The sequence below is a fragment of the Camelus dromedarius genome, chromosome 27, assembly GCF_036321535.1.
Source record: "Camelus dromedarius isolate mCamDro1 chromosome 27, mCamDro1.pat, whole genome shotgun sequence".
Taxonomy (NCBI): Eukaryota; Metazoa; Chordata; class Mammalia; order Artiodactyla; family Camelidae; genus Camelus; species Camelus dromedarius.
This window is the reverse complement of record NC_087462.1, coordinates 901,827-914,500: the sequence shown is the minus strand read 5'-3', so window position 1 is coordinate 914,500 and position 12,674 is coordinate 901,827. Positions and strand designations below refer to the sequence as shown.

At 62.3% G+C, this 12,674-nt stretch overlaps 2 protein-coding genes across 4 annotated transcripts; both read left to right on the top strand.

Moving 5' to 3' along the window:
• The first annotated feature begins 701 nt into the window (after positions 1-701).
• Positions 702-6,968, top strand: PCSK4 (proprotein convertase subtilisin/kexin type 4). Of its 3 annotated transcripts, none has more exons than XM_031438073.2 (15): positions 702-896; positions 1,177-1,281; positions 2,508-2,600; positions 2,674-2,802; positions 2,883-2,959; positions 3,056-3,144; positions 3,346-3,518; positions 3,605-3,817; positions 4,127-4,227; positions 4,306-4,409; positions 4,477-4,594; positions 4,949-5,200; positions 5,417-5,541; positions 5,886-6,008; positions 6,140-6,968. In XM_031438073.2, the coding sequence occupies exons 1-15, from the start codon at positions 702-704 to the stop codon at positions 6,607-6,609; spliced, it is 2,367 nt and encodes a 788-aa protein (XP_031293933.1). In that variant the 3' UTR covers positions 6,610-6,968. The 3 variants fall into 3 exon arrangements, with proteins under 3 accessions (XP_031293933.1, XP_031293932.1, XP_031293938.1); XM_031438072.2 differs by having other exon boundaries at positions 4,946-5,200; XM_031438078.2 differs by having other exon boundaries at positions 4,946-5,200; positions 5,886-5,959; positions 6,140-6,286.
• A 2,127-nt stretch (positions 6,969-9,095) lies between these two features.
• Positions 9,096-12,578, top strand: C27H19orf25 (chromosome 27 C19orf25 homolog). The gene is made up of 3 exons (XM_031438181.2): positions 9,096-9,150; positions 9,354-9,485; positions 10,762-12,578. The coding sequence occupies exons 2-3, from the start codon at positions 9,356-9,358 to the stop codon at positions 10,986-10,988; spliced, it is 357 nt and encodes a 118-aa protein (XP_031294041.1). The 5' UTR covers positions 9,096-9,150; positions 9,354-9,355; the 3' UTR covers positions 10,989-12,578.
• The last annotated feature ends 96 nt before the right edge of the window (positions 12,579-12,674 follow it).

Genomic DNA, 12,674 nt, shown 5'->3' with positions numbered 1-12,674 from the left:
CACCGTAGCTGAGGGCCCCGATTGGCCGAGCCGGAGCGGGACGTAGCTGATGGGGGGGGGGGCGGGTCATGGTCGGGGATTATTGGCTGAGCTGCTGTGGGGGTGGAGCTATGGGAGGGAGAGAAGAGTGCTGGGGAGGCGGAGTTGGTGGGAGGGGCCGGAGAAAAGCCAGAGTTGATTGGAGAAACGCGAAAAGATTCGTTGGAGAAAACAGAGAGGGGGCGGGGCTGAACATAAAGGAGGAGGGAAGGACTCTGAGGGACCAGGATGGGGCGGAGCTAAATTGAGAAGGCGGGACTTTTTGAAAAGACAATTCTGGTTGGTCCGAAAAGGAAGCAACAAGACTTATTCTAAGGGGAGGGGCGTATATGAGTGTGGGCGGGATCAGATAAAGGGGCGGGGTCAATTTTAGCAACGGGGAACCCGCTCCTCTGGGTCAGAAGATTAAGGTCATTGTACAAATGGGGAGACTGAGGCTCCGGAGGGTTTGAGTCTGCAGACTACCAGAGTGGCCGCGTGTTCCCCCGACACTGCTATCAGATCTCGCCCTTCTAATCGGGGAGACGCAAGGCCCCCTGGGAATTGAAGCCTTTCAGGGGTTGCTATGGCTCCAGGGGCGGGGCGGGCGCCTGGGACGTCTTGGCGGTTTGGCCAAGGGGAGGGGCTTTTGTAGGCCCCGCCCCCGCCCCGCCCCCGCCGCAATGCGGCCTGCCCGGATTGCGCTCTGGTTACGACTGACCTTGGCCCTGGGCCTGGCACTCGTTGGCCCCATGGCTGTGGGGTGGGCCTCGGCCCGGGTCCCCATCTATGTCAGCAGCTGGGCTGTGCGGGTGTCCCAGGGTTACCAGGAGGTCGAGCGCCTGGCGCGCAAATTCGGCTTCGTCAACCTGGGGCAGGTGGGAGGGACCCGGATTGACGGGAGGGGGCGGGGGCTGGAGGACCCCAGACCCCAACAGATGGAAGGGGCCCCCTAGGTTCCCCAGATATCCAGGACTCCAAGGTCTCTCCTGCCTCGATCAGCTTCAGATTCTGGGATCCCCAGAGGGCACCTGAAGCCCCCACCTGGGCCCCTGGTTGGGGGAGGATGTAAGGAGTTGGGGCCTGGCCTCTCTCCTGTGGGGAGCTCCATCAGGACAGCCCGGTCCCATCCATGCCACTGCTCCCCCACATTCCCAGATCTTCCCTGACGGGCAGTATTTCCATCTGCGGCACCGGGGCGTGATCCAGCAGTCCCTAACTCCGCACTGGGGCCACTGCCTGCGCCTGAAGAAAGACCCCAAGGTGAGCCTGGCCTCGAGGCTGCCCCCTCAGGGGTCTCAGCCACCTCCTGTTATTCTTGTGATTGTTATGAATGGCTGTGTGACCTTTGGCGAGTCACCAAGTTCTGCATCTTGGTGTCTATTTGGCCCCCTAGTCTCTACGGTGGGGATGTGGCTTGCAGGACAGAGACCAGGGCTTGCTAATGGATTGGATGTGTGGGAAATGGAGGCCAGTTTCCAAGTCTGGAGCTGAGCAAATGGGGAGAAGATGGCCCTGACTGTTGAGATGGGGGCAGGGGAACATCAGCTGGTTTAGCGGGTGGACAATCAATAAGGAAAAGGGGGGAAGGGCAAAGGTCTGAGCAAGAGCAAGCCAGGTCAGTCAGAACAGCATGTGCAAAGGTCCTGGAGTGAGACAGCCACTGTGGGTGCAGCAGAGGAAGGCTGGTGGGGGGCTGGTGGCGAGTGAGACAGCCACTGTGGGTGCAGCAAAGGAAGGCTGGTGGGGGGCTGGTGGCGAGTGAGACAGCCACTGTGGGTGCAGCAGAGGAAGACAACCAAGGAGCCTTGTGGGCTCTGGAAAGCGTGGTGGGGAACCACGGGAGGGTTTCAACAGAGAGTGAGGCTGCAGTGTTCCAAGAGAGTGTTGTAGAGAGGTGGCAGGGGCAGGGCAGCTGAAGGACCAAGGAGGAGACAGGTCTAGCCACACAGGGGTGTCCTGCACTGGGGAGGGTGAGGTAGAAAGAAGTGGGCCCTGCAGGGGGATATGGGCAGGTCTTGGGGAGAGGGATTCTAAAACAAGGATGGGAAAAGGGGCAGGGTTGGGAACCCAGCCACTCTGGGGAGCAGCCTTGTGTCTGTTGGCCCCTGGAGGCGGGTACTCTGAGGGCTTCGGCCCCCTTTGAAGGGAGAGCCCCAGGCACATGGGGACCCCCAAGAGCAGCCCCAGCAAACACGGAGTCCCTGGCCCCATCCCACACTCTGAGGTCCCCAGGACAAGCAGTGGACAGCCCAGACATACATCCCACTAAACCACAGCCCCTTGGCAGACCCAGAGAAGAGGCCCACCCAGACCCTGGAAGCAGATTTGGGCCTTTTGACCAGGAATTGGCAGAAGGGCTGAGGGGCAGGTTGCTGTGGTCTCTGGGACAGGGCCCTCTAAAGCACTCAAGTGTGACAACAGGAAGCTGGGAGGAGGGTGGGAAGCTCGTGGATCCAAGTCCCCTCCCACGGCATGGTCCCCCCCAGGTGCAGTGGTTCCAGCAGCAGACGCTGCGGCGGCGGGTGAAACGCTCCCTGGTGGTGCCCACGGACCCCTGGTTCTCCAAGCAGTGGTACATGGTGAGCTGGCCAGGCTGGGCGGCGGGGCTGGACCAGGCCAGAGCCCCACTGACCCTGGCCCCGCCTTGCACAGAACAACAAGGTGCAGCCGGACCTGAACATCCTGCAGGTGTGGAGCCAGGGACTGTCCGGCCAGGGCATCGTGGTCTCTGTCCTGGATGACGGCATCGAGAAGGACCACCCAGACCTCTGGGCCAACTACGTGAGTCCGTGGGGCCGGGTCAGGGCTTCCTCACGTCCCAAGGCCTGTCACAGCCCCTTCAAGTTCCCACCCTCCCCCAGGACCCCCTGGCCAGCTATGACTTCAACGACTACGACCCAGACCCGCAGCCGAGATACACACCCAGTGACGAGAACCGGTGAGCCTAGTGTCCCACAGGGCAAGGGGGCAGCTCCTGGTATCCCTGGGGGACCGAGGGGGCTGTGACAGGAACCTGTCTCTGACTTGGCATCAGGCACGGAACCCGCTGTGCTGGGGAAGTGGCAGCGATAGCAAACAACAGGCTCTGTGGCACTGGCGTCGCCTACAACGCCCGTATCGGAGGTACTCAGGCTCTCGCCAGGGACAGACTCAGGCCCGCGGCCCGGGGTAGCTGCAAATACCCAGGAGAGTTGGCAGAGAGCTAGGGGAGGAAGCCTCTGGGTGCCACGTGCTCATCCCTGGGCCATGCTGAGCCCCCCCAGACACCCCCAGCCCCGGGCACAGGCAGGATGCCCACAGAGGCCACCTCCACCGCCCACACAGGGGTGCGCATGCTGGACGGGACCATCACGGACGTCATCGAGGCCCAGTCGCTGAGCCTGCAGCCGCAGCACATCCACATCTACAGCGCCAGCTGGGGCCCTGAGGACGATGGCCGCACGGTGGACGGCCCGGGCATCCTCACCCGAGAGGCCTTTAGGCGCGGCGTGACCAAGGTGAGCGGGCGCGGGGCACAGAGGCCTGGGCCTGTGTGGGAGGCCCACGCTCCATCCCAGTCTCTGTCCCTGTCTCTCGTCTGCAGGGCCGCGGTGGGCTGGGCACCCTCTTCATCTGGGCCTCAGGCAACGGTGGCCTGCACTATGACAACTGCAACTGTGACGGCTACACCAACAGCATCCACACGCTCTCCGTGGGCAGCACCACCCAGCAGGGCCACGTGCCCTGGTACAGTGAGGCTTGCGCCTCCACACTCACCACTACCTTCAGCAGCGGCGTGGCCACAGACCCCCAAATTGTGAGTGCCTGCCCAGTGCCCTCTTGCAGCCGGACCTGCCCACCCCACCTGGCTCCCTGGTCCCCCGACTTCCCTCCTCCCAGGGCTGCCCTGTGGGCGCCTGACACACAGACTGGGGTCCCAGGGCCAGGCCGCACGGTGGTTGCCCCTTCCACACCCTCATGTCTCCCAGGAGGGCAGGCACCCTGTTCAGGGCCCTGAGCCTGCTGTCCTGCTCTGTGGTGCCTCTTGCTTGAAGCCCTTGGGACTTTGTGAACCAGGCAGGGTTTTCGTGTGCGCTGGCCCCTGAGTCCCTCTCTGTGCCCCCAGGTCACCACAGACCTGCACCACCGGTGCACGGACAAGCACACAGGCACCTCGGCCTCTGCGCCGCTGGCCGCGGGCATGATCGCCCTGGCTCTGGAGGCCAAGTAGGTGCCAGTAGGGCCCCACATACCGCCTGTGCCCCCCGGCCTGGCCCCTGCTCACCTGCCTTCACCCCCTCCCAGCCCGTTCTTGACGTGGAGGGACATGCAGCATCTGGTGGTTCGTGCGTCCAGGCCGGCTCATCTCCAGGCTGAGGACTGGAGGACCAACGGTGTGGGACGCCAAGGTGCGGCAGGACCGGGCAGGGGTGGGGGTGCCGAAACCACAGGGCGGTGACAGCTGCCCCCCCACAGTGAGCCACCACTACGGCTACGGGCTGCTGGATGCCGGGCTTCTGGTGGGCCTGGCCCGGACGTGGCTGCCCACGCAACCCCAAAAGAAATGCACCGTCCACATTGTTCACACTCCCACGTGAGCGCCACCTCTGCCCAGTCCCTGTGCTCACCTGCCATCTCCTTAGCCCTCCCCACGATCCCCTTACCTTCCCCATCTCCCCAACCCTCCCCCAACACCTACCACATCCCCTGGTCTTCCCCCTACCTGCCCAGCCACCACCTGCCACCTCTCCAGCCCTCCCCCGAGCTACCCAGCCCTACCCCCACCTGCCAACTCCCCAACCCTCCCCACACACCTGTCATTACCACCTGGGGCGTGGACACATGGGGGGCAGGCCCTGAGGCCTCAGTTTACCCATTTGTACAAGGAGAGGGCAAGTCTCATGATCTGAGCCCAGACCCTGACTGCTGGCAGCCCATCCCCCAGCAGGCCAGCAGGAGTGGCCTTCAGTATTGACACGGACACCGACCCCGACACCGACACTGAAGTTGCGGCCCCCAGCCCCATCCTGCAGCAGATGCATGTGAGGAAGAACGTGTCGGCCTGCGCCGGCCAGGCCAACTACATCCGCTCACTGGAGCACGTGCAGGTGCAGCTGTCCCTGTCCTACAGCCGCCGTGGGGACCTGGAAATCTCACTCACCAGCCCCATGGGCACCCGCTCTACGCTCGTGGCCATCAGGTGCGGGCCCAGGGGACCAGCCCTGGGCGCAAGTGCTCTCTCCTTCCTGAGCGACCCCACTTGGAGGGGCCAAGCGCAAAGTGGACCCCACCCCTGCCTGCGGGGGCTGGTCCCTTGCCAGCATGTGGCACCACAGTCAGACACTTCCTGTGCTCAGCGCCCTGCAGGACTGTGGTTCTGAGCCCCTCCCCACCTCCACCTTCCTGTCTGTCCCAGACCCTTGGATGCCAGCGGCCAAGGCTACAACAGCTGGATCTTCATGTCCACCCACTTCTGGGATGAGGACCCACGGGGCTCGTGGACCCTGGGCCTGGAGAACAAGGGCTACTACTTCAACACAGGTGACAGCCGCACGCGGGCTGGGGCTGGCCCCCACCCGCCCCGAGCCCTGGGGCCAGCCTCCTGAACCCTGCACAGGGGCTCCCAGTGGTCTCCTCGGAGAGACTAAGCAGGCACGTCTGGTGCATAGTGGGTGTTCACTTACCAGCCCGCAGCAGGTGTTCAGGTGCTAGGGAGCAATGGGTGTCCACAGCGTGCAGACGGTGCCAGGCGGCCCGGGGCACCGTCTGAGTCTGCGGATCTGGGATGGAGTGGGGGTGGCAGGGGTAGGGGGCCCAGAATGGCAGGACCAGGCTGCCAACAGTCTCTCCCCCTCCTTTCGGTGCCCACCACGACCCCTGCCCAGGGACGCTGTACCGCTACACTCTGCTCCTCTACGGGACGGCCGAGGATATGACGGCACGGCCCCCAGGCCCCCAGGTGACCAGCAGCGCGTGTGTGCAGCGGGACACGGAGGGGCTGTGCCAGGGTGAGTGCCCGGCGCGGCAGGGCCCGCCCGCTGGGAGGTGGCGGGCAGTGTGCGTGTGCAGCCCGGGGTGGCGGGCAGGCTGCGGCAGTGGGTCATGGCCTCACAGCCCTGTGGACGTGTCTCTTGTGCAGAATGCCACAGCCCTGCCTACATCCTGGGCCACCTCTGCCTCTCCCACTGCCCGCCGAGGTACTTCAACCACACGCAGCAGGCGGTGACTGCTGGGCCTGGAGGCCTGGACGCCCCTGCCCTGCAGATGTGCTCCAGCTGCCACTCGTCCTGCTACACCTGCCGCGGCAGCTCCCCGCTGGACTGTACCTCCTGCCCGCCGCCATCCACGCTGGATGAGCAGCGGGGCTCCTGCTCCGGACCTGCCCCCACCAAGGGCCACTCCCAGCCCACCGTGACTGCCTGCGCCCGCTGCCATGGGCGAGCCCTGGCCCTGGTGCTGGCCCTGCTGGCCGTGGCCTTCGGGAACTCCCTCCTCTGCAGCATCCTTCTCGCGGGCTGCCTGCTGCTGTGTGTCGGACCTGCCAGCAGTGGGGACCACCCCGGTCACCACTCCAGGCCCCACTGCAGGCTGAAACCCAGAGATGTCTGACTAGGAGAGCCAGCGTGCGCCTCAGCCCAGCCCTGGTGGGCACCACTGTCCTGCTGCCCGGACCGGCACCCTGTGGGAACCTGTCCCTGAAAGGCCCTGGCTGCCACTGAGGCCCACAGGCCAGAGGCAGGGGTGTGGGGTCGGGCTCAGCAGGTCCAGGTGGAAGGGAAAAAGAGAGCCAGAAGTCTAGTTGCACCGTTCAGGTGGGGTGGGGGTGAGATAGGCCAGAGGCAGGTGGGCGACCACCCTCCCTTCCTCCCTGGTCCCAGAATGGGGAAAGGTGGGGAGAACACACGACAACATCCAGAGTCTCAGGCACCGCGTCCCACTGGAGTTGGCAAATAAAGGTTGAATAGGAAGTGCAGGTCTTGTGGGCTCCTTTGGGGCATCGGCCTCTTCTTCACGGCATGGTTGGTGGTTCCCCCACATCTCACATGGAAACCATCTTCCCCCCAGTGTCAGTCTCTGGAGGACCCAGGAGCCCACAAAGGAAAAGGGGTCAGTGGGGCCCAGAGTCCCAGCCGTGGAGGGCCGGGCAGGGCAGGGTCCCCAGGGAGTAACCCCACCCACGTGCTGTAAGGCCTCTGAGTCCCAGGACTCCCTCTGCCACTGCTCTAAGCCCTCCTCCATCCTTGTGAGTGAGTTTCTCTGGAACTCCGGGAACTAACAGAGTGTGATTCGCAAATGACAATTCACACGGCCTTCTACCCCTGCTGGCCGTCAACGGTTCCCCATCTTTGTACATTTTCTCCATTCTTCGAGGTCCTTGGGAGGCTGCTTGGACCATGGCTAGGGGTACATGGCTCTCATCACTCCCTCCCCCCACCCCAGCCTCAACTTCCCCATCTGGAAATTGGGTTCTCCACCTCTCTAGGACAGAAAGAGGATCCTGAGGTACAGGAAGGGGGCAGTGGGAAAGGGTGTGGACAGAGCTATTAAGAGTCCCTCCTCTGTCCTCGCACCAGTGGGGTGGGGACTCGTCTGTCCTGATTTTCAGAGTAGGGAGGCTGGTTGTGCCTCACCCATGGACTCCCAGAAGCAGTCCTGGGTTGTTGCAGGAGCCCCAGGGTCCACCCCCTCTAGTGGCCCTGGGCATCTGGGGATCTGCTCTGCCACCAGGCTCATTTTGTCCAGTCTCAAGCCTTGAACAGAATGAGGCTCTGGCCTCCTCCTCAGAGCCTTGGTGGCTGCACCTGTGCGACAGCATTAAGCCGCACCTAACACTCCCGGGGATCAGGCTCAAATGAGGTCATTTTCCCATCTGCCCCACAGTAAGCACCACAAACATGCCAGAAACAGACAGTTCCACAGACAATTAAACAGAGAGTTACCTTGTGCACCAGAAATTCTGCTCCCAGGTATGTACCTAAGGAAACCAAAAACACAGTTGCACAAAAACCTGTGCAGGGATGCTCACAGCAGCCTGTAGCAGCCAAAATGTGGAAACAGCCCAAATGTCCGTGGACAGGTGAATGAATAAACAACGCAATATGGTCCCTCCACACGTGTGAACGTCACTCAGCCATGAATAGGAGAGAAGAACTGACACCCATTACCTCATGGATGAAAACTCACAATGCGATGCTCAGTGAGAGAAGCAGACACAGAAGGACACACAGTGTGTGACTCCATTTATGTGAAACGTCCAGAACAGGCCAGTCCACAGAGTGTGTTAGAGGGTACCAGGGGCTGAGGAGGGGTGACTGCTGATGGGGATGGGGCTTCCTTTTGGGAATGGTCTGGAGTTAGACTGTGGGCATGGTTGCACAAGGTGCAACTCTTTCTTTCCCTCTCCCCAGAACATTGAGTTGTACACTTTAAACAGGTGGACTTTATGGTATGTAAATTACTTTTTAAACATAAGTCGAAGTACCGTTGATTTACAATGTTGTGTGTAAATTACTTTTTATAAGCTGCTTAAAAACACAAAAACTTCCCTCTGCTCTGAGCCAGTCTTCCCATCCTAGCCAAGAGGGGAGGGGCCAACATCACCGTCCAGCGACGCCCCACCTTGGTGGGGAGGGGGTTTTAGAGATGGGAGAGGTGGCCATGACTGGGGTGTGGGAGGGAGATGCTGACCCGAGTCCTGTGTCCCAGGCCACCTCGCTGGAGAGTGGCGCAGTGGGCTTTCACTGAGCGCTCCCTGTGCGCCGGCCACGTGGCCTGAGCCTGCACAGTAACTGTCCCATGGCAGCCACGTGGGTTGAGGGTCGTGTCCCACTCTGCACAGAGCCAGGACTCGGATGCCTTGTTAGGCAGCGAGAAGAGCGGGGAACGGACCCTACGCCCACCCCTTGGGTTTCCAGGCCCAGAACCGGGAGGCTGAAGTCGTGTCCTTCGTTCTGGCCCAATCGTTTCTCTTCTCCGATCACTCCCGCCCATGGAGGGCGCGGCCCCCTTAGGAGGGGGCGTGGCTTCGCGGTGGGCGGGAGCAGGAGATGGCAGGAAGTGTGCGTCACGTGCCTATAGGGAGGGTCCGCGCTCCGACCGGAACCGGAAGTGGTTGCTCGGCCGCGGTGGCGGCTTGGGGCGCGCTCCTAGGTGGGGCGGCCGTGGCGCCGGGAACTTTGGGGGAAGCTGTGGCTTGGGTGGAGCCGGACTTTGAGGCGCCTGTGCCTGGGCTGTTCGGCCCTGGGAGGAGTGGGGCAGGGCGGGCTTCGCCGGGAGCGGAGCCCCGGAGCTTGTGCAGGAGTTCGCTGGGCGGGAGGAACAGCCGGGTCAGCGCTCCCTTCTCCCGCCTCCAGGGATGGGCTCCAAGGCCAAGAAGCGCGTGGTGCTGCCCACCCGCCCGGCGCCCCCCACGGTGGAGCAGATCCTGGAGGACGTGCGCGGGGCCCCCTCCGAGGACCCCGTCTTCAGCGCCCTGGCCCGGGAAGGTAGGGCCTAGGCCAAGCAGGGGAGAGGCGGCCTCGAGACCCCAGCAGGAAGGGGCGGGGGAGGCACCTGGCTGCTTTGAAGACATAGAAGCAGAGTTAAGTAGTCAGGACAGAGGCAGCCTGGCCTTTTACAGAAAAAGCGTGTTCACCCCTTGTACAGAAGATGGAATCAGCTAAGTGACTACAGGGTCACGCCTACAGTTGTACGGTGAATTTTGTGTTCATTTATTCACTTAACAAACCTTCATTAAGAGCTTATTACGGATCAGGTTCTGTTCTAAGCATTGAAGCAGAGAGGTGAACAAAAAAGATAAAAATGCCTACCTTCAGGCCATTCTAGTGGGTAGAGACATTACATATAAGTCTCCTGGGAAGGTAGAGAGTGAGAAACGCTTTGGGAAATTTTGTTTTATTAAGTAATAGTAGAAAATTCAATTCTTTGCCCCACGTGGCCACAGTTTAAGCGTCCAGGAGCCACCCCTGGCCGGTGGTGCGCGGGACCGCCCAGCTGGAGGGCGTTTCCCCGCCCGGAATGCTATGTTGCACCGGGCAGCCCGTGGAACGTAAGTGGCATTTTTTCTGCGACTGCAGCTGGGTCTTCCCAGGCTGCTTGAGCCCCAGTCTAAGAATCATGGACCCAGGTCCCTGGCATTACGAGGTTGGGGAAGCCGGGGCCTGGGCACTGCCAGGGCCCACTTCAGGGGAGAGGTGGCTTCCTTTGCTGGCTTGTGTTTGTGTCTGGGACCACACTTGGCCTCCCTGTGCGCTGTCAGGCTTTCCCGCCCTGTTACTAAGGCAGGTGATAAGGTGATTTTTAATTGAATGCCAGGGTTTCCAGGCCTGTCGAGAGACAGGGGACCAGGCAGAGTGGAGGGGAACTCGATGTGTCTCCAGTTTGCCCTGAAGCCTGTGCTCTTTCTGCCCCACCCCCCATCTCCCGCTCAACAGGCGTGCCCTTTGGGGAGCGGGTCACTGAGAAGTGCGTGTCACGCCCTCCTTGCTTCCCTCCGACTCCCTGAGTGTTGAGCATCACGAGGTTGCACAGCCACGGAGAGGTTTCAGGAGTACAGATGAGAGCCGTCCTGCTCTGTGATTCCATCATGGGGTCAATGCCCTTTCCAGGAACTGGAGCCCACCCCAAGGCAGGGCCAGGGGACAGTGGAGTCAGGCCTTTTTCCCTGTGACCTGTCCTCTTCAGTCACATGCTTTCTCTGGGGGGTGAACTGAGTTCTTTCCGTGTACAGCGGGCAGTGATGCTGTCATGTCCTGTCCCCAGATTCCCCAGGCCCCTCCGGGAGGGCCGAGGACACAGAGGCCCAGCGGGAGCAGCTCTACCAGCAGAGCCGGGTCTACGTGGCCACGAACCAGAGGCTGCGCCGGGCGGGCACCCGGCTGAAGCAGAAGTGTGAGGAGCTGCAGCAAGCCGGCCAGAAGCTGGAGCGCGACGTTCGCCAGGTCGGGCAGGTGGCTCTGCCCGGCACTGTGGCCACCTCCTCAGGCTGACCTGGCCCCCAGGCTCGGCAGAACCTTGGGTCCTCCCCTGAACACCTGACCAGCACACCTCAGACATGAGCCCTGGGTCCCAGAAGCAGGTTCTGCATTTCCCTTCTCCCGTGGCCTAGGCACGTCTCCCTGACACCAGAGACCCCAGGGGACGCAGCTTGCCCAGGGTGTGTGGCTGCGGCAGGGGCAGTGGGCTTCAGCTGGTCGGGTCCCTCCCTGAGGGTGGGTCTGGGGCGCACACATGTCCTTCACCCCGGAGCTTCTTTCCTGGGGCTCGATACCCGTGGAGCCCGGACTGGACTTCCTGTGGGCCCAGAACCCGAGGGCCGGTCCAGCCTTCCTCCCCTCCTTCCCCCCAGGCACCCTGCTTCACTGATCACCCGTTCAGCTGAGCTGGTGGAACCCACCCCTCTGGTTCTGGCATATGAACTGGCGGCCCCCAGAGATTCCGGGAGAGGATGGGGGAGTTCAGTCTCCTCCCCTGCCCATGGTGGCCCTGGTTGTGAGGAGCAATGGCCCTGCGGGGCCCAGATCTGAGATGGGCCCTAGGGACGGGGTAGCACCCTTCGGGGCCCCGGGCACCCCATTTAAGGTGTGGGCACTCCCTCGGGGCAGACACTTGTCTGTCCGTCAGCTGCAGGATTCTGTCTTATGGGGCGCGAGGCCTGGGCTCCCATGAGAGGATGGGATGGTCAGTTGCTTGCCCGGAGCCCTCACCTCACTGCCCCCACTCCTTGCACACTCCACCTGTGGGCAGGTGGGCGGTGGGGCAGGAAAGAATCTTGAAAAGGGCATTCACCCTAAAACAAATCCCATGAAGACCAGAGAAGCAGTGGATCTGTGGGAGGTGGCCCCGGGGCCAGGCCTGTGGTGGACAACCCCACTGAGCCCCTCAGGTGAAATCCCCATGTCTGGTCGCCTGAATGGTGCCTCTGTGAGCCAGTCCTTTCTCGGGTTCCTTGGAAGCTTGGGGCAGCACTGGGCCCCACCACGGCAGAGCCCTCAGATGGGAGACGCTACACGCCCCAGGAGGTGTTGCTCTTTCCCTAAAGAAAGGGTGCCTGCTCAACCCTGAGAGACTCCCCAGAAAAGGAAACATGACCTGGGGTGCACAGGTGTTCGCACAGGGCAGGACTGGCTCTAGTTGCAGCTGCAGGTGCCAGGCTGCCTCGTCCAGAGTCAGTTTGCTATCAGCTGGCCCTTGGTTGGGGTGCATCACCCCTCCCTGCCCGGCCCCATCTCTGGGTGAGGACCCCTGTCTTTGGGACACTATTTACTCTCTGGAGCCCCTCAGGGTCAGGTCACTCCGCTGACCTCCTCCCCAGACCCGTCCCCCCGTGCCTGGCATGGGTGCTCTCCCTAAACCCCGGCCCGGCTCTGGGCTCTGCCCTACCATCCTCGCGCTTCTGGGGAGCAGGGTTCTGCAGGCAGCATTGGACCTGGGGCGGGTTTGGCCAGGCGGAAAGGCCTGTGAATTTCCCCTCCTGACCCTTGTCCCAGCCACGCCATCTCAGGGCAGCACCACGGGCAGTGTGGAGTGCGATCTGACAGCTGTTTATTAAAGGTGCGCGTGAGATGCCTGGTTCCACAGCCTCCTACCAGATGATGGCTTTACAGTTGGTGGGGGGACAGGCGGGGCTGTATGTACAGGGAGCTGAGTGTGTACGCTGGGGAGGCCCAGGACTG

Bases quoted from the DNA above. Each gene is read 5' to 3' on its own strand.
- PCSK4 (XM_031438072.2), top strand. From the start codon at position 702: ATGCGGCCTGCCCGGATTGCGCTCTGGTTACGACTGACCTTGGCCCTG. The intron at 3,818-4,126 runs GTGAGTGCCTGC...CTGTGCCCCCAG, and splicing joins TGGCCACAGACCCCCAAATT to GTCACCACAGACCTGCACCA. The intron at 6,009-6,139 runs GTGAGTGCCCGG...TCTCTTGTGCAG, and splicing joins CACGGAGGGGCTGTGCCAGG to AATGCCACAGCCCTGCCTAC.
- C27H19orf25 (XM_031438181.2), top strand. From the start codon at position 9,356: ATGGGCTCCAAGGCCAAGAAGCGCGTGGTGCTGCCCACCCGCCCGGCG. The intron at 9,486-10,761 runs GTAGGGCCTAGG...TCCTGTCCCCAG, and splicing joins CAGCGCCCTGGCCCGGGAAG to ATTCCCCAGGCCCCTCCGGG.